This window comes from Loxodonta africana, chromosome 8 (assembly GCF_030014295.1).
Source record: "Loxodonta africana isolate mLoxAfr1 chromosome 8, mLoxAfr1.hap2, whole genome shotgun sequence".
NCBI lineage: Eukaryota > Metazoa > Chordata > Mammalia > Proboscidea > Elephantidae > Loxodonta > Loxodonta africana.
In genome coordinates, this window is record NC_087349.1 from 51626710 (window position 1) to 51647200 (window position 20491).

General features: G+C 35.9%; 1 protein-coding gene across 1 annotated transcript in view; it reads right to left on the reverse strand.

The window, feature by feature from the left end:
- The window catches only part of CACNA2D1 (calcium voltage-gated channel auxiliary subunit alpha2delta 1), a 543509-nt gene that overhangs the window by 116006 nt on the left and 407012 nt on the right, over window positions 1-20491 (reverse strand). The window contains exons 8-10 of the mRNA XM_064289931.1: window positions 11560-11629; window positions 9195-9245; window positions 6407-6506 (exon numbers count right to left, since the gene is read on the reverse strand). Of these exons, the coding sequence (XP_064146001.1) occupies window positions 6407-6506; window positions 9195-9245; window positions 11560-11629 (221 nt within the window). The remainder of the gene's footprint in view (window positions 1-6406; window positions 6507-9194; window positions 9246-11559; window positions 11630-20491) is intronic.

Here is a 20491-nt window from a genome sequence, read left to right on the forward strand (position 1 = left end):
GCTGACAACCAAGCCATCCTCTCCTCCAGGGAGAGACAAATACCTTAATTATCCTGCAATGTAAATATTTTCTAGGGAAGGAGACTTTTTTATCTTTACCATCCTGGAATGCAAATAAATCTGAGCAAATTGGCTGTTATGTTTTGATATGGAGAAACATGACAGATTCATGAAGATTTGTTTCCCAGTTAAAAAAAAAATTGTTAAAAATAATAAAAACACAATGACGACAATAATAATAACTATAATAACAATTACAATAAATAAGCACTTGAAATGTGTCATTTCCTTAGGTGCTCAACAACAGTTTGGCAAGATAATCTGATTCTGTCCATTTTAAAGAGGAGGACACAGATTTGTAAGCGTTAGGGTCTTTCCCCGAAGTCGCACAGCTAGCCATTTCAGAGGTTGGGCTTTATCCCTATGCAATTCTACCAGCACATCTAGGAGACGGAATTGCCTAAGAAGAGTGAGAAGCAGGTCAGTTAACTAGAGGTGAGACTTAGTAACGTCGTTAATGAGGTATGATGTGTTGCTCTTTACTTGATATAGATCAATAAATACTAGTTCACTGATCCATACCTGAAGGAGCCCTTGTGGCACAGTGGTTAAAGCCATCAGCTGCTAACTGAAATGTGGGACCCACCAGTGGCTCCATGGGAGGAAGAGGAGGCAGTCTGCTTCCATAAAGTTAATTTGCAGCCTGGGAAAACTTTTGGGGGCAGTTCTACTCTGTCCTACAGGGTTGCTGTTGAGTCAGAATTGACTCATCAGCAGTAGGTTTGGTTTTGGTTTTGGCTTCATTTTCTATAGAAAACAAAGAATTTTACCATCTTCAGGGTATCATATTCTAAACAAATCTTTTTTTTAAATGTATGGGTTTTTTTTTCTGGGATATACATAGACTGGTGGTGTAGAGGTTAAGTGCTATGGCTGCTAACCAAACGGTTGGCAGTTCAAATTCACCAGGCACTCCTTGGAAACTCTATAGGGCAGATCTACTCTGACCTAGAGGGTTGCTATGAGTTGGAATCGACTCGATGGCATTGGGTTCGGTTTTGGTTACACGGACACATGATCACAGACTTTCAGAGGTAAGTACCCTAGGAAATCTGCAGACTTTTGGGGGCTGCATTTAGAGGAAAGATTCCAGCTGGAGAAAGGCTCACCTTCCTGGTCTCCAGCTTAGTTACATTCCCTCTCTTCTCAACTTACACTTGTGTTTACAGACTGTCACTTCTAGAACTGTTGTTTAACAACTACAGTCTGGACAAAAGTTGGAGCTTACTTTAGAGGAAAAAAAAAGTTCTCTCCTACAACCAATAGCAAAGATATTAGAAGAAATTGTATTTTGATTATTTTTTTTCTGGTGAGTTATCAAAGATATCATTTCATAACGACCAAGAATTACTAAAGCTTCCTAGAAGAAAACCTACTCAAAGTTCCTTAAAATAACTACAACATTTGCACCTAATTCTTAACTAAGGAAATTGTGGTTGTATTGAAAAACATGACCATTTTCTTTAGTTATTAACTTTTAAAGTATTGTCTGCAACCAGCGTGCGTTTTCCTTTCATCCTCCACTGGCTCACAGTACTTTACTCCTAAAACTCCAATCTCCCCAACATTCACAAACAAATGCCACTCCCTCTGTCAACATCTGAAACTTTGCCTGTAAATCAGAACATGTTGTGATTGAATTGCTGCTCCTATCATCTACCATTTACTTCTATCAAAGTTAATTAACTGGATTAGTGGGAAAACAGGTATATTAGGCTTGCAATTAAGCTTTCCCTAACAGCAGGCTTCATTTCTGTAACAAAGAACAGCTCTGGAGATAGATGAAACACTGGAAAATGATGAAGCACTAGTTGTGACATCTTATATATGACTTAAGCATAGGATTACTATTCTTTATAAAAAGAAGACGATTAGAAATATAAACCTAAAAATGAGAGGCTGCTTGGTTTTTCCACCTGGTAGATCTAGGTAACTTTGGGAAAGCATTGAGGCAGATTGCACCATTATTCTTGGTATGGCTGATGTGATTTGGGGAATAAAAATAAAGGGAAATGCATGAGGGCTTCGTGGGAAAAATTACTGTTAAATTTAACTATAGAGCCCCTCCTAGGTTCCTTCAGTGCCTTCTTACTATGAATCCCTGCAGCTATAAAAGCTTAAAGTTGCACTGTAGCTTTCTTAGATTTCCACTTCACAGAGCCAAGAGAAAACTAAATACACACACACAGACTGACATTATAAATATATTTTCAATATTTTTCTGAGCATTTTCAAATCATTAAATTGCTAAATTTGTATTTAATGAGAAGTACCAGTCTGTTAGAAACAAAAAAATAAATTTACGTTTCTCTTACCAAAATGTGGCATAAGTATTCTCTTCCAATATATCAATTTCAGGCAATTTATCCCCCAAATAAAGCATGACAACTAATAAAACTGGAGAATTTATTTTATATAGTGAATTGATATGATTGATATTAAATATGATATGAATATAGTTAAGAATATATGAAGTATGATAACAGCAACAGATACATGGTATTTTTATGTTATTTTAGAATTTCTTTCTTTCATAGTATCAGCTATAACTAATTAGTGAACTTATTTATCTTTTTTTTTTTTTTAAGATTCAAACCAGGGCTTGGAGATGGTTATTCAGAATTTACACTTTAACAAGATTGTCAGGTGATTCTTGAAAATGTAGGTTCTGATTCAGTATATCTGGGGTGGAATAATTAGCATTGGCTGGGAACTTATTAGAAATGCAAATTTCTCAGCCAAGATTCAAACTGGAATGAACAGTTTTGAAGCCCTGATCAAACTTATATATACATTTTTTTTTTGCTGTTGTTGTCAAATCTGGACTCTTAAATAAGACAGCTATGCTCCAATCCTGTCTTTTCCCTTTAGAAAGTTACTGGAACTCTACATTTGTTTCCTCATCATCAAAAAGAATATTTCAAGGTCTATCCTGAATTACAATGCTGACGGCACTGGGTTTTTGCGTATCCTGAATTACAACGCTGTCAGTGATGGGATAATATTTATACGCCTACAAGGAAGACCAGTATATTATTTAAATATACGTGCTAACCACTAAGGCAAAAGATGAAGAAATTGAAGATTTTTACCAACTTCCTCAGTCTGAAATTGATCAAACATGCATTCAGGATGCATTGATAATTACTAGTGATTGGAATGCGAAAGTTGGAAATAAAGAAGAAGGATTGGTAGTTGGAAAATATGGCCTTGGTGATAGAAATGATGCCAGAGATTGCATGATAGAATTTTCTAAGACCAGTGACTTCCTCACTGAAAATACCTTTTAACAACAAAAACGGCAACTATACACATGAACCTCACCAGATAGAATACAAAGGAATCAATTCCACTACATCTGTGAAAAGAGACAATGGAAAGGCTCAGTATCATCAGTCAGAACAAGGCTAGGGGCCAACTGTGGAACAGACCATCAATTGCTCATATGTAAGTTCAAGTTGAAACTGAAGAAAAGTAGAACAAGTCCATGAGAGCCAAAGTATGACCTTGAGTATATCCCACCTGAATGTATAGACCATCTCAAGAATAGACTTGAGGCGTTGAACACTAATAAGCAAAGACCAGGAGTTGTGGAATGACCTCAAGGACATCACAGATGAAAAAAGCAAGAGGTCATTAAAAAGACAGGAAAGAAAGAAAAGACCAAACTGGATGTCAGAAGAGACTCTGAAACTCGCTCTTGAACATCCAGTAGATAAAGCAAAAGGAAGAAATGAGGAAGTAAAAAGCTGAACAGAAGATTTCAAAGGATGACTCTAGAAGGCAAAGTAAAATATTATGACATGTGTAAAGAGCTGGAGAGAGAAAACAAAAAGGGAAGAACACACTTGGTATTTATCATGCTGAAAGAAATGAAAAAATTTAAGCCTCGAGTTCCAATATTGAAACATTCTATGGGGAAAAGAGTAAATGACCCAGCCAGCACCAAAAGAAGATGGAAGGAACACATAGAGTCACTTTACCAAAAAGAATTGGTTGACGTTCAACCATTACAGAAGGTAGCATCTGATCAGGAACCGATGGTGCTGAAGGAAGAAGTCCAAGCTGCACTGAAGGCATTGGTGAAAAACAAGACTTCAGGAACTGACGGAATACCAACTGAGATGTTTCAACAAATGGACGCAGCACTGGAAGTGCTCACTTGCCTATGCCAAGAAATTTGGAGGATAGCGACCTGGCCAACCAACTGGAAGAGATCATATTTATTCCTATTCTCAAGAAAGGTGATTCAACTGAATGTGGAAATTATCAAACAATATCATTAATATCACATACAAGTAAAATTTTGCTGAAGATGATTCAAAAGCAGCTGCAGCAGTATAATGACAGGGAAACTGCCAGAAATTCAAGTCTGATTCCAAAGAAGATGTGGAACCAGGGATATCGCAGTTGATATCAGATGGCTCCTGGCTAAAAGCAGAGAATACCAGAAATATGTTTACCTGTGTTTTATTGACTATGCTAAGGCATTTGATACTGTGTGGATTATTAAAAATCATGGATAACATTACAAAGAATGACAGTTCCAGAGCATTTAATTGTACTTATGAGGAACCTGTACCTAGATCAAGGAGCAGCCATTCCAACAGAACAAAGGGATACTGCATGGCTTAAAGTCAAGAAAGGTGTGCTCCAGGGTTGTATCCTTTCACCATACCTATTCAATCTGTATGCTGAGCAAATAATCCCAGAAGCTGGACTGTATGAAGAAGAACAGGGCACCAGGATTGGAGGAAGGCTCATCAATAACCTGGTTATGCAGATGACACAGCCTTGCTGAAAGTGAAGAGGACTTGAAGCTCTTACTGATGAAGATCAAACACCAAAGCCTTCAGTATGGATTACTCCTCAACATAAAGAAAACAAAAATCCTCACAACTGGACCAATAAGCAACATCATGATAAATGGAGAAAATATTTAAGTTTTCAAGTATTTCATTTTACTTGGATCCACAATCAACACCCATGGAAGCATCAGTCAAGAAATCAAACAATGCATTGCATTGGGCAAGTGTGCTGCAAAAGAGCTCTTTAAATTGTTGAAAAGCAAAGATGTCACCTTGAAGACTAAGGTGCCCCTGACGCAAGCCATGGTGTTTTCAATTACCTCATAGGCATGTGAAAGCTAGATAATGAATAATGAAGACTGAAGAATTGATGCCTTTGAATTATGGTGTTGGCAAAAAATATTGAATGTACCATGGACTGCCAAAAGAATGAACAAATCTGCCTTGGAAGAAGTACAGCTAGATGCTGCTTAGAAACAAGGATGGTGAGTCTATGTCTCATATACTTTGGACTTGTCATTAGGAGGGACCAGTCCCTAGAGAAGGGCATCATGCTTGGTAAAGCAGAGGGTCAGTGAAAAAGAGGAAGGCCCTCAATGAGATGGACTGACACAGTGGCTCTAACAATGGGCTCAAGCATAACAGTGATTGTGAGGATGGTGCAGGACAAGGCAGTGTTTTGCTCTGTTGTATACAGAATTGCTATGAGTCAGAACCGAATTGAAGGCACCTAACAACAACAACAACAGAAGCCGCCAGCCTGATAAGAACATTGTGACATTTCTCTTAAATGTGCAGCTAAGTCTCCAGCTTCAAATAACATCTTTGGTTTGGGATGTTGTCTTTTAAGATTCAGTTCATACTTTGAGCCAGGGTGCTATGTCCAGTGGTCTGCTGGAACTAACATATCTTCAACTTTTGCCCAGAAAGTTGTATTACCCTTTTCACCACAAAATTTTTACCTAAATTTCATTTTTTTTCTTGATTCATTTGCCTCAGAGTTCAGTGCTTTCTAGCTATGAATAGGAAGGTCTGAGATGGTTATGGGGAAGTAAGACTTTGAAAAGAGCACATTCAAGAGTCTGTTGGCCTTGTGTTAATAAGGAAAACATAATTTAAAAACATAATACACTAGAGAAAAATACCCATCATGGAAAAATGAGCACTTCAAGGTACAGAAAACTGTCATATAATCATACTACTAAATTGTAAGTACTAGGAGTTACGATGGTATCAATGAGTACAAGGTCTCATGTTACCTGTTTAAGCTCCCCTGAATGAAGGACAGTATGTAGAAAGCTATTACTTTTTATTCATTACTTCAATTACTTGACTCAGTGTTAAACCCTTAGAAATTCAAAAAGGCCCCTGGTGAGGAAGTATAGGAGAATCAGTAACTAAGAACAACTCATTAATCTAGCCTTCAATAGATCAGAAATACTTCAGCCTATCTTTGATAAAATCCTATAAAGCATTTAAAGCAGGGAGAGAGAAATTTCTGGTTTAATTCAGGGAAAATGCAGTCATCGTATACTTACTGAGGCCACATTCACGAAATCATCATCCGAGAGGGTTTCCAACATTTCAGAGACAGAGGTTCGGATCAGTTTAAGAGTCAGTCCACTAACACTTCCACTCCTATAAACAAACGGGTCCATACATGTTACTCAACACTGATTTAATCAATGATATCAGGCACTGTAAGGAAGGGCAATTTATGCATTGACCCTAGATCAATATACAAATAATTTGGTCTTTAAAAATCAGTAGTAGAAAAATTCAGATTTTTTGATAGAATGGAAATATAAAAAACCTTGCCTTTCTTTCCTACCAGCATCAGTATGTACATATTTTTAACTAAAATGATAAAAAGTTGCATTTTAAATGACTATTTTAAGAAAATATGGATGCTTATGGCATATTCACTCATTCAGGAAATAGGTGCTGAATACCAGATCTGTTAGCCAAGCTAGGAGTGTAGAGGTTACTAGGCATAATTACTGCCCTAGAGGGCCCATTGCTTGGCTGGATTAAACCAATAATTATAAAGCAGCATAACAATTCTGATAACAGAGATATGGACAAAATGCATTACTCTGTACCCTAAAGTAGATAATCTCTAGGGTTCGGTCTTCTTTCTTGTCTCTACATATTCTGTGATCCTTGATAACCTCACCTATTTACAGGGATCCAAACCTCAACTATAGATAGTTCCCACATCTCCATCTCCAGCTCCTGACATTTTCCCAGTTTTAGACTTCCAGCTGTCTGCAAAACAACTACAGGGTCCATGTCCAAAACGACAATTTTAACTTACTGTAAAATTTATTTGTCTTTTATCTTTCTGTTCTTGGTATTAACTAAAGTAGGTACCAATCATACAATATCTTCCTCCATCTCAACCCTCCTACTGAGTCAGACAATATCCTTTATTTATCCTCCCTTCACAGTGCTCCCGGGACAGTGGTCTCTCCACTCCTCTCTCCATTCTGGCCCTAGGCCTCATTACCAGAAGACGGTAAGCTAAGGTAACAGCTACTCCTATCCAAATCTTAGTCTCTTCTCTTCCACATGCTGTCAGGCAAAACTTCTGGAAATATATCCTCATTCAAAGCTTTGAATAGCTACTAAATAGTTACCTTCGAACTAATCATCTGAATAGCATTGCATTTAAATACTTTCATGATCTGCCTCTGTTTCAGTCTTCTTCCTTTCTCCACCAAGTTCCCACTTCCACCTACTTTCCCCTATGCGACTTTGCTCCTGTCAATTCTCCCACCTGAAATCCCACTCTTTCCTCTGCCCTCCCATTGCTGCCTTGTAAAATCTTAGCCATCCTTAAAGATTGCATCTTAATTTTATCACCTTCACAAAGTCTTTCCTAAAACTTTAAATCAAGTGCTCTCTCTCTCCTATGGACTCCCTCAGTGCTGTATCATACTTTATGATGTCAATTACTTTCTATAATTCTTTTAGTTTCTTGAATATAGTTTAGTTTCCCTAATACATTTGAATTATCTTTGAGATCAGCGACCCTGTCTCAAGCATCTTTATTTCTATATTATCACATGTATAAAACTCAATAAATTTCTGTTGAAAGAATAAAATGGAATATGGGTATTTATTTTCAGTCCTGGTATATGAGTTTTTTGGGTTTGGGGATATGAGTTTGGCTCTCACAGATTTTAATATAAGAAATTACTTCTGGAAAGTAACATACATGCAGCAGGAATATAGCATACTGCATCATCACTTCTATTTATACTCAAGAAGAATAACAAGGATTAGCATAGGATTGGTAATAATTTAATTAAAACACTATACGATTTAAATAAGTCTTAACAAATAAAATGAGAATTAACTTTTAAGTTACATTTGTCCAACTCATGTATCTGCTTTCTCAGGCTGGGCTATAAGCTTTTAGAGAATTAAATTGAACTTGTTTACTTCTGGTTAAATCTTAAAAGGGGAAAAATTTCAAATATTAATAATTACCTGCAATAGGGATTTATTTGTCTCCAATATTTCTTTCAATGAGGCAGAGAAAATACGAGGAAATGCTTTTTTTCTCTCAGGGAAAGTAATTTAAGGATTTTATACTTCATGTTTTTTAATTCCTTGATTTTATTCTTAAAAAATAAGTCTCCACAGTAGGATATATTTTACTAAGCTCTACACTCGCATCTTCAACCTTATTAGAAAAAGGAGGGGAATCAATAAAAAAAAAATGTGTGTGTGTGTATATATGTATATATATATAAACACACATATACATATACATACTATCTCAACTTGAGGCAATATAACAAAGAAAACGACAACTCCTGGAGTTCATTCTTGAGTATCAGTGTTTCCCTTGAAAAAAATTCCAGTTTTAAAATTTAATATTTACCTTTTTCTTTGGCCAAATTCCTCAAACTGGATTGGGTCATTAACAACTAAATTCCAATTACGTGCTTCTACTAGTTGGTTTCGGTTTTTCTTGTTTTTGCTTTGTAGCAGAACAACTTAGTTTTAGCAATGCCTGTATTTTTGCATCGTACAAACAATAAAGCAAAAATGAATAGCTGTTCAAAAAGTTCAGATGGAGAACCATGTCATGATTTCCAATTCCAACATAAATTATTTTCGCTTTGAGTAAGATTATTTTTGTTTTGTTTCTGTCTTAATATGACTTGTTTGTCTGTATATAAAATTTATCATATTATTCCTTGTCTTTTTTTAACCTATCACTCATTTCACAGTCCCAACATATTACTGATACCTATAAATCCTTTCTCCTACATTCTTCAGTCTATAAATAAAGAGGTAACATTTAATACTTACACGTCAACAAGAATAAGCATGTCTTTAGGAGATGCAGCTCCTTGGATGTACCTGAAACAAATACCATATAGATATTTTTCCTGCAAATTATCAAACATAGAAATTGGCTGCATTGATATTTACTGATCTCTCACATAAGATCCTTTCCAAGTAAGGACCTTCTTCCATTCTGTCTCGGTAGACAATGCTTTCGTTCACATTCTGTAACGTCAACTTGGAAAAAAAAACAACCTAAATTTCCATAAAATTAGAGATGTCAGAGGTACAACATTTAAAATATGCTTTTTATAAAATATTAATAAAAAATTGAGAAATGTATTTTAATATTAGCAGTAAAAAATTAACTTGTGGAAGGACATTTGTCTGAAAAATATCCAGAACTCCAATTTGGTGACCACAGGTTTTAAAAACTGTTCAGATGAATAACAGATTATGTCATATTTTAAAAGCAAAAAAATAAACACAAAAATAGATAAGTTGCCAAGAACATGAAAAAGCAACATTAAAAGAAATACAATGGGCAAAAAAAAGTGTTTTAAAATAGAGCAATATGTAATGTTACGCAGAATTTCCAGTAGGGGCTCTCAAACTTTATAGTGTCAAATTACCCATAGAGCCGGTTCAAAATGCTGATTCTTAAATTCATCCTGAGCCGTAGAGAATCAAAATCTTTGCATTTTTAAGAGACTCTGGGAGAGCCTTGGACACATGATTCAGTGGTTCTGGAGAAAGATAAACTAGATTGCAGGTGAAAGATCTCAGAAGCTCATGATGCCTGGCCACAAAGTGATAGGGGAACAGGGAGCTGCCTTCCCCAACAGAAAGGGCTGCACCTGAACTCAACCATCTAGTGATATCTGAGGCTTCTTTGCCTATCACTCTAAATATTTCTCAAAAGGTTTCCAGATACTTGCCAATTAGTTTTCTGACAATATCCAGCAAAATTAGTAACTACGCAGGACCAAGTGTTGATGAAGCAGCTATGATTTATAACTTGCACCAACTTTGTTTCTCACGCTTGCATTATAAGAAGGTAAAGTAGCAAGGCTGCAGGACTATTCCCATGGAAGGCAAATCTAGCCTCTTAAACACTGGTCCTGTCATGCCTCTCTGGATATTGTTTGCCTCTTCTGGTTGACACTCAGCTTCTAAGTTTCTCATAAAACAACCAGTTCCTGAACCCAAACCATGTGATGTCATAGCCTTTGCCTTCACTCAACAACTCATGGCTCCACAGGGACCACACTTGGAGAAGTGTTAAAAAGAATAATAGATGAAAACTGCTGCTATTATACATAGCTGATATTCATGTAAATTATTGTACTCTGTAGGACAGAGTAGAACTGCCCCCTTAGAGTTTCCAAGGCTGTAAATCTTTATGGAAGCAGACTGCCACATCTTTCTCCGGGGGAACAGCTGGTGGGTTCGATCTACTGACCTTTCGGTTAGCAGCTGAGTGCTTACCAATGTGCCACTAGGGCTCCTCATTCATAGCTGGCATTCAAGCAAATTGCTACTGAGACATTTAACAAGGCATAAAATGCCTTAAGTACTTGTCCTTTAAATCAGCTATTATGCTCCTTAGAATATGTAGGAATCTAGCAAAAAGTCAGAAATAACCTGTATGTTCAATGAAAAGGGATTGCTTAAATAGGTTAACAATATATTCATTCTTTTTAAAATGATAATGTTTAAGTGTGTTTCTTCTATTAAAATGCACTCGAAGATATTGGTATGAAAGAGCAGATTACAGAGAAGCATGCTGTATATAATATATGAGCTCATTAAAAACAATACATCCACATATTATATGTGATTTTAAAAAACGCATATTTAAAAAATGTTTTAATAGTTGTTTTGCAGTGAATGTAATTATGAGCTATCGATATTTTTTTAGTTTCATGTCATGAGAGTGACTGCTTTAGTAGTTAGGGACAAATAAAACTTCTTTTTGAGAAAATAAAACCTAAGCTATATGAATATAACCTTGGGGCCAGTTCTCATTAGTTCATTGCCAGAGGCAAACTACCTGCAACTGTTATCCAGTTGCTCTGTTAGAGCTCTACCCCAAGCAACAGAAATCCCTAGCAGCTAAAAAAGACTTAGAGCTGACATTGAATATGACATTTAAAATAGTATATTTGAAATGAATTTGATTAATCATTTCAAAAATTTTCATTATCATTCTCCATTTGAACGCATCTTCATTCGCCTTTAGCTAAACATTTATTTTAAAAAAATAACACCAGGACTCTTTAAATAAGTAGACAATATTTATCCTAATAATAATAACATTCACTCCAACATTTTAACAAAGAAAAAGTTACCTTCTTTTGTCTATTTCAAGACACCCAAAAGTTCTTACCATGGTCTTCTGCGTACATCATAAAGGTCAATCTTATTTGGAGTCCTACTATTATCAACCCATGGTGAAGCTAAAAAAGAGAGAGAGAGAGAGAAATTAAGTAAAAATATTAGATATACTCTACAAAGACAATGTAACACTGATAAAGTCATAAAACACCACAGATGCATAAATCAGCTTATCTATATCAGTTCTCAAATGGGAGATGCTATTTTTCTACCTCCAATAGTTTTGTTTTTTTTAAGGGGAAAAGAACATAGCAGTACAAAAAGTAGCAATGTAAGTCAATTCTCTTTTTCACATTATTTCAGGAAGAACTTTTAAACATAAGGGTTTTCTGGGTGCTACCCCATATTGTTTTACCAGGTGGCCAGAGCTTACACATTTTCTTTCTTTTCTACTAAGCAATAAATTAGGAGAAGTTTTGTTTTACATCAATAGAAATTGTGTTTTGAGTTATTTGATACCTATAATGTCATTCAATGCCATACTGTCTTGGTGTATAAGAAGACTGATGTTTTGCTTGGATTGTTATGTAATACCATGCTAACCTTCTTAAACTTAATATTCACATATTGATAACTGCCACCCTATGTGGCAATAATTAAAAAAAGTTAAAACTATAATTAAAATAACTCCGTAAAACTGTTTTCCTTAAATTTATTTGAATGATCTCAATTAATTCAAATACAGATTCAGAATCTTGTGTTAAATTCACAGCCTTTATCATTTTGTAGTAATAAGGAAAACTAGTTTGTGTAACTGTACAAAATTTTAGATGCAATTTACACATATTCAAATTAAATCTCTTCTTTCTTAAAATGGTATACAACACACAAACACAACCTGATGGAAAAAATAAAAGCTGATAAATTAGATGATACTTTTACACTGAAGTCCCAATTCTTGAACATGTTTAGACATACGATTCTCGGGAATAATCCCTATGTCTTATGCCCTTTTATTTACTTAGAAAACATGGCAATTACAGAGAACTTTACTGAGAGTTCAAGTTTATAAGTTCTTTTGGATTGAATTTTGTCCCTCCATAATGTTTTTGATTCCTGGTTCCTTGTACCTGTGAATTTGATCCTGTTAGGGAGCAGAGTTTTTCTTTTGTTACATATTAGGATGCAGTACAGGGTGGATCTTAAATCTAATCACTTGTGAGTTATTAAAAGACGAGAATAGACAGAGACACACACACACACACACACAGTAATACAAATGCCACGTGAGGATGGTCTGCAAGCCAAGGAACCAAGGAACGCCAAGAAACCCAGGAACACCTGGGGTTGCCGTCAAGAAAGGAATTGACACATGGCCAAGACCCTAATTTGGACTTTTAGCCTCCCGTGAGAAAATGAATTTGTGTTTTTTAAAGCTACCTGTGGTATTTGTGTTATGGCAGCACAAAGAACCTAAGACATTTGTCAACTAAGGCAATTTAGTCAATTAGGAATTGTCGAAAAATATATTATTACTAAGCCTCCCCTTGACTGAAATTTTTTTTCCTTATTAGTGGCTACATTTTAAAATGATTTATTCATTTTCAATGACTAATCACATTTACATGAAACTATATGTTTAAATGGAAACCCTGGTGGCGTAGTGGTTAAGCACTATGGCTGCTAGCCAAAGGGTCGGCAGTTCGAATACACCAGGCACTCCTTAGAAACTTTATGGGGCAGTTCTACTCTGTCTTATAGGGTTGCTATGACTTGGAATTGACTCGATGGCACTGCGTTTGGTTTGGTTTGGGTTATATGTTTAAATATAGCAGTCCCCAACAATATTTACTGATACAGTCAATGCAACTGAAATGGTAAATTTGCTTTATTTTCATACTTTCAATTTGCATTTGCAGGAACTGAGAGCCAGTGAGATGAAATATAGATTCCCCTATCCCCCCAAATTAGACAACAAGCGTGCTGGCAAACATATTGGTTCACTTTCACCTACTCCTCTCTAATACCAGGCTCCCCAAGCCTTAGTGATAACTAAAAATTTACATAAATTATATTCTACTTTCATTAATGTTGAGCTGGATATAGACTAATTGCCTCTCAGCTCTGAATTCACCTTTTTAATCTGCTCTATGAAAATGGATCTGGCCCCTTTAAATACTTTTCCTTTACCAGATGGCATGATTTTAAGCTTTGTTAGAAGATGATACAGGAGAGGCGCTGAATGAGAAAAGGGCTTTCGCTTCTGGTTTGCTTGCTCTGAAAGCTCTTGCAGCATGTGCAGCTTCTCTGGTTTCTGGCGCCTGCGGTGCACATGCATCTCCTGATTTCCCAGAGCTCAGCTCCTACAGTGCTTGCAGCTTCCCCAGCCTCAGCTCCTGCAGCATAGTGGCTTCTCAAGCACCTGGTTCCTGCAGTCCTCAGCAGCCATCAGCACCTAGCAGCCGGCGCTCCCTCGTGGCATTTTCGTAGTGGCGTGCCTCCAATGAGACACCTGGAGCCCTACAGGGTGGACTTCCAGCATGTTCCACCAGTGTGGCACCAAAGTTACCTCTCTGTCACTCAATATTCTGGTATGTTGTTGTTAGCTGCTGTCAAGTCGTCCCCCAACTCAGGGCAACCCTATGTACAACAGAATGAAATGCTTTCCAGTACATCCCATGATCAGTTGTGGATAGGCCTTTGTGATCCACAGGGTTTTCACTGCCTGATTTGGAAGTAGATCACCAAGGTCATTTTTCCTTGACTGTCTTAGTCTACAAGTTCAGGTGAAACATGTTCAGCATCATAGCAACATGAAAGCCTCCATGTGGCAGAGGGGTGGTGGCTGTGTATGACGTTCAGTGGCCATGGGAAGTGAGAATTCTACCAATGACCCACCACTGATGTCCTAGCCTTGGGCACAGTGGTAATTTATATTAAATTGTACGTTATATCTGCCATCTTTATATTATTTAGAGTTCTTTTACCTCCTCTACGCATCCCTCATTGCTCCAATTCTGGCTATAGTTAATAATTTCTTATGGTAAATTTTCCCTTTTCAAAATAACTATATTTTCTTTCTCTGGTTGGACCCACATTGATAGAAATACATGGGTGAGATGAGAGAAGTGAGACTAGTTACCATTGCTAACACAATAGCAGCCACCATGAGCTGAAAGTGGTCAGCCAATGAATTTGATAAACAGTTGAATGAAACTGGAATTTGAAAAAAAAAAAAAGAAGTCATGTTTAAATTAGATTTCTCAGTTCCTTACAGTTCCCATTCTTTTAGAATTTCTCTTTTCAGTATAATTGCTAACTGAAATTAACTGTGATTACTACTATACTCCATAAAATTTATGCCTTTCTCTAAAGACATAAAAGGACTATAATTTATAATGTAAACTAGACCATTAAATTTTTATGTAGTTTATAATCTTAGATGATTTATATTTTAAAATACAAATAACTGTCTCTTCAAAGTCTTATGAGATATTTACTATGATAATATTCCCTTGATTATACTAAGTCAAGATATCTATGCTATGGAAAACAAAACTATAATATCTTCTGTAAAATGACTAATTTCTTATAAAATCCCACTGTGGCATTTAAATGGTATACTATTAATACAGGCTTAGGTTTACAGAAGGCCAAATAGTAAGAAGAATAACCATAATATCTATGTTGCAATTCCCTGAAATAATCAGTTTCATAATCATGCAAAGTAAAAGCTACATGTTTGGAAAGAAAATCAGAGCTTTAAAACCCCAGCTAAATGTTAAATGATATCCCTTTTGCTACCCAGGGAGATTTAGGGATGAAAGGAGATAGAAGTGAAAAAATGATAACACCAAAAGCAACATCTCATTTCTGAGTGTCATCATTACAGGTGACAATGGCCGCTTATGAGAATGTTTTCCCCTAGTCAAAAATGAACTGTGGTTGTGCTTTTTACTAAATTTACCGGACTGCAATTCTACTTCACATGATTTTTAGGGACGTGCTATGGCAGTTATCAAATTGCTGATTTACGAAGGTGTTTATCTCTATGTTAACTCTGAACACTAAATATGAGGTAGAGAAATGTTTTTAAGAAATCACACAGATTTTAGAGCCATTTTCTATTTAATATGACCAGTGGGTTAAAAATAGTAGGAGAGTATCAGTTTTTCATTTCAGCCGCTTAGGAAATAATAAAGCAAATAACAATGCATTGAGAAATGATTCTCAACTGCATTATTTCATATGGCTAATTGCATTTCCAATTAACAAGTTCAAATGTATCTTTCTAATTCTAAAAGACTTCAATTTTTTGATCTCATGAAAAGTCAATTTTACACACTCGAAAATGATTTACAAGCCATCCCCTGGTCCTTTTACTAGATCTAATGGGTACTATGTAGATCTTTATTTTAGGCTTGTCTCCATTCATCTACTGTAGACATCAGTTATCACTCTGAATTGTTGTTTTTAGGTGCCATCGAGACAGTTCCAATTCATAGTGAGCCTATGTAAAACAGAATGAAACACTTCCTGGTCCTGCGTCATGGTCACAATTGTTGCTATTTTTGGTCCATTGTTGCAGCCACCGTGTCAATCCATCTCCTTGAGGGTCTTGTCTTTTGCTGATCTTCTACTTTACCAAGCATGATGCCCATCTCCAGGGACTAGTCCCACCTGATAACATGTCCAAAGTACCTGAGACAAAGTCTCACCATCCTTACTTCTAAGGGCATTCTGGCTGTACTTCTTCCAAGATAGATTTGTTCATTCTTCTGGCAGTCCATGGTATATTCAATATTCTTCACTAACACCATAATTCAAATGTATCAATTCTTCTTCAGTCTTCCTTATTCATTGTCCAGGTTTTGCACGCATATGAGGCAACTGAAAATACCATGGCTTGGGTCAGGCACACCTTAGTCTTCAAAGTGACATCTTTACTTTTTAATATTTGAAAGAGATCTTTTGCAGCAGATCTGCCCAGTGTAATACATCATTTGATTTCTTAACTGCTGTTTCCATGGGCACTGACTGTGGATCCAAGTAAAATGAAACGTCTGACAACTTCACTATCATGATGTTGCTTATTGGTTTGGTTGGGAGAGTTTTTGTTTCTTTATGTTAAGGTGTAATTCACAGTGAAGGCTGTAGTCTTAAATCTTCATTGCTAAGTGTTTCAAGTACTCTTAGCTTTTAGCAAGCAGGGTTGTGTCTTCTGCAGGTTGTTAATTTTCCAAATTTCTTGGCGTAGATGAGCTAGCGCTTCCAACACTGCATCCACTTGTTGAAACATCTCAATTGGCATTCTGTCAATTCCTGGAGCCTTGTTTTTAACCAATGCCTTCGTTTCTTCCTTCAGTATCACTGGTTCTTGATCATATGCTACCTCCTGAACTGGTTGAACCTCCACCAGCTCTTTTTGGTACAGTGACTCTGAGTATTCTTTCCACCTTCCTTTGATGCATGCTGTGTTGTTTAATATTTTGCCCATAGAATCCTTCAACACTGCATCTTGGTGCTTGTCTGTCAGTTTATTATACTGTGGTGGCTTTCACATTGTTGTGATCCTGGAAGCTATGCCACTTATATTTCAAATACCAGCAGGGCTACCAATGGTGGACAGGTTTCAGTGAAACTTCCAGACTAAGACAGATTTGGAAAAAGGACTTGGCAATCTACTTTTAAAAAAAATTGGCCAGTGAAGATCTTGTGAATAGAGCAGAACATTGTCTGATATAGTGTTGGAAGATGAGCCCCTCAAGTTGGAAGACACTCAAAATACAACTGGGGAAGAGCTGCCTCCTCCAAGTAGAGTTGACCTTCAAAATGTGGGTGAAGTAAAGCTTTCAAGGCCTTCATTTGCTGTTATGGCAGGACTCAAAATGAGAAGAAACAGCTGCAAACATCCATTAATAAATTGGAACATGGGATGTATGATGTATGAATCTAGGAAAATTTGAAGTTTTCAAAAATGAAATGGAAAGCTTGAAGATCAATATCCTAGGCATTAGTGAGCTGAAATGTACTGGTACTGGCCATTTTGAATAGGACAATCTTATGGTCATATGGTTCTAAACAGCAAGCCATAAAATTAACTCATTGGATGTGTATTGCACAGCTCACAAAATATCTGGGAATCTGGATGTTGCTTTCCTAACTACCATGAACTTTATTAAATCTCTTTTGGCATTGCATTTTAATATGTGTTTATAAGCTTTCTGTTTCAGCTACCTGTGAGGTTCCCCAGCGTAGAACTCTCTCAAACTCCTATCAGAATCCTCAGAAAATCTAAGTTCCTTCAGAAACAGGAGTTTTACAGCCTTCTTATGGTCAGCTAGTCTCTCCTCTCCTTCCATCCCACACTTGACTATACTGAATTAATGAAGCAAATAATGTTCAGATTTGAATTTTGCTTCTGAATGAAGAGACTCTTGCTCTTCAAATGATGTCACTTATTGGCTTGCTAGTGACACTGGTGTCCCCCACTGTAATATTTTCAGATGTTTTCTCTAATTTCTTATAGTTATACAAGTAGCAAAAGTCACATACAAACATACAGTATTATTTCCAAGGATAAATCAACATAATTAAAAATAAATAAGTCATTCTTACAAAGATACCAAATAGCCCACATAAACCATTTTCATTTAACATAAAGGAATATTTGTCAGCAGAAGTAGCTGATAACAATGACAAGTTGTGTGATTAAGTGGGGTACTCAACAAAGTAAAGGGTACACAAAGATTTAATCATTTAGATGGTCCATATGCAGTCATGAGGTGTGGCTCAGAAATAAGCTTGGGCATAATAATTTCTATGAAGTAAGAGGGGGAGGTTTTATTGGGAAAAAAAAAGTCAGAAATTACATAGAGAAAAATACGTACTCTGATAAAGAAACAGTTCCTATTTTGTAAGAAAAAAATCCAATTAGATGATGATAATAATGATATAAAACAAAAACACTGAATTATGTATTCTACAGAAACATGTAAACAAGCTTCCTGGATTTTGTGTGTGTGTGTGTGTGTGTGTGTGTGTGTGCATGTGTAAGTCAATAATTCCTCTTAGATAATGATGATATTAGAAATAAGCTTGGGCATAGTAATTTCTACAAAGTAAGAGATGGGGAGGTTTTATTGGAAAAAAATGTCAGATATATGCTACATAGAGAAAAATATGTACTCTGATAAAGAAACAGGCTCCTATTTTGTAAGAATAGAAATTCAATTAGATGATGATAATGATATAAAACAAAAAACTGAATTATATATTCTACAGAAACATGTAAACAAGCTTCCTGGATTTTGTGTGTGTGTGTGTGAATGTGTAAGTCAATAATTCCTCTTAGATAATGATGATATTAGCATATCCATTACAAATTTATATTTGGTGTACCTAAAAGGAGTGCTACGAGAAATGTTTTTAATGAACATGCAAGAAATTACACAGCAAAGATTGCTCTATATATCTAAAAATGAATGGCAGAAGGTATGGAAATTTAGGAATGCATAAAAGAAAAAGGAACAAAATGAGAGCTATCTTCCAGAAATTAAAAAAAGCTGAAAATTTTTAGCTGTCTTTATTCACAGTTTTTGTGTAAAGTGTTATCTACAGTAAAATTGCAAGCAGCTCCATTCTCCTATTAGCATCCTATTTAACTAGTCTAACCCGTCAGCAATAAAAGCAGTCATTTAATCAATTTAAGCATTGCTGGATCCATAAAGATCCATAGATGATTGTAAAATGAACTACTTTTGCAATCCTTACATGGGAGGGGAAAGAAATAACAGATTTAGGTAAGAGATGAGGTTATGTAAAAGGAAATGAAAATGAGGCTATACAATCACCTCTATAAATCTGGGTTATTTAAGAACTTCAAAACAGTTATATTATTATTTGGCAGATGTATGTGTTCCCCACACACTACAACTGATGGATATTATATAGCAAAGCAAATCATATATTCAGAATGTGAAACCCAGCACTTGGGTGTAAAGACAGATATTATGCACCCTCCTGCCAACACCTGAAACTTTACAGGTCTAAATCAAATTCATCTCTTTAATAAAATAAATAAAAATAAAATTATATCTAATTTTTTTATTTCAGTAAACACCCCTAACATTCTCATATCCATTCATTCTAAAAATTAACTTTTTCTTAACTTACACCCTATGACTATCATTAACTTCATTAATTTTCCTTTGAAGTCCCCGATAACCTCATCTTTCCTACTCAAGAATTAACTCTGTTGAATTCCTACCTGATTCCTGCTCAGACTTTTAAAATTCCGCATCTGACCACTAAAATGGCAAACCTCTGGTCAAGCTTTCCTAAATGTTCCTCCTCCTAATCTACATAAACACTGCTGTGAGGATGATGTTCCACTGCCCAAAATGTTCATGGTATTTTGTCTATACGTTAAATCTCAAAAAAATCATGCTAATATTCAAGGCCACATAATGTGCCATTAACAAACCCTGTAATGTGATAGTACTCCTCTTTGGTAACAAAATACTAGATTAGCTGGATTTACTACTCTCAAACTGTACTTGTCATCTCCCTGTCTGTTTATTTTGTGCCTTTCTTTCTTCCAGAATTTGTTTTGCCTTTTCTTCTTCATTGATTTGTTTTACAATCCAGAATTTCAGAAGTCTCTCCTATGACTATAGCCCATAATTAACTCTTCTTTTTCAAAACTTCTGTTGCAAATCTATCGCCACAGTCCGTCCACTCCATTTGACACTTTTTTTTTTTATTGTTATATAAATTTAAAGGTGTGTAAGTTTTGGCTCCATAATTAGCTAAACATTTTTTCTGGAGGGCAGAAGCAACTTATATTTAAACACAGTTTTGTACCTAGTAACCATGGTTGAGATGCTGTTGTCCCCAGTAACTCTTCTCCCTTTCTTACTTAGTAATACAGCCCTGCCTTTTATCTGGGCATATGGCCATCTTGAAGGTAATTGCTACCATAG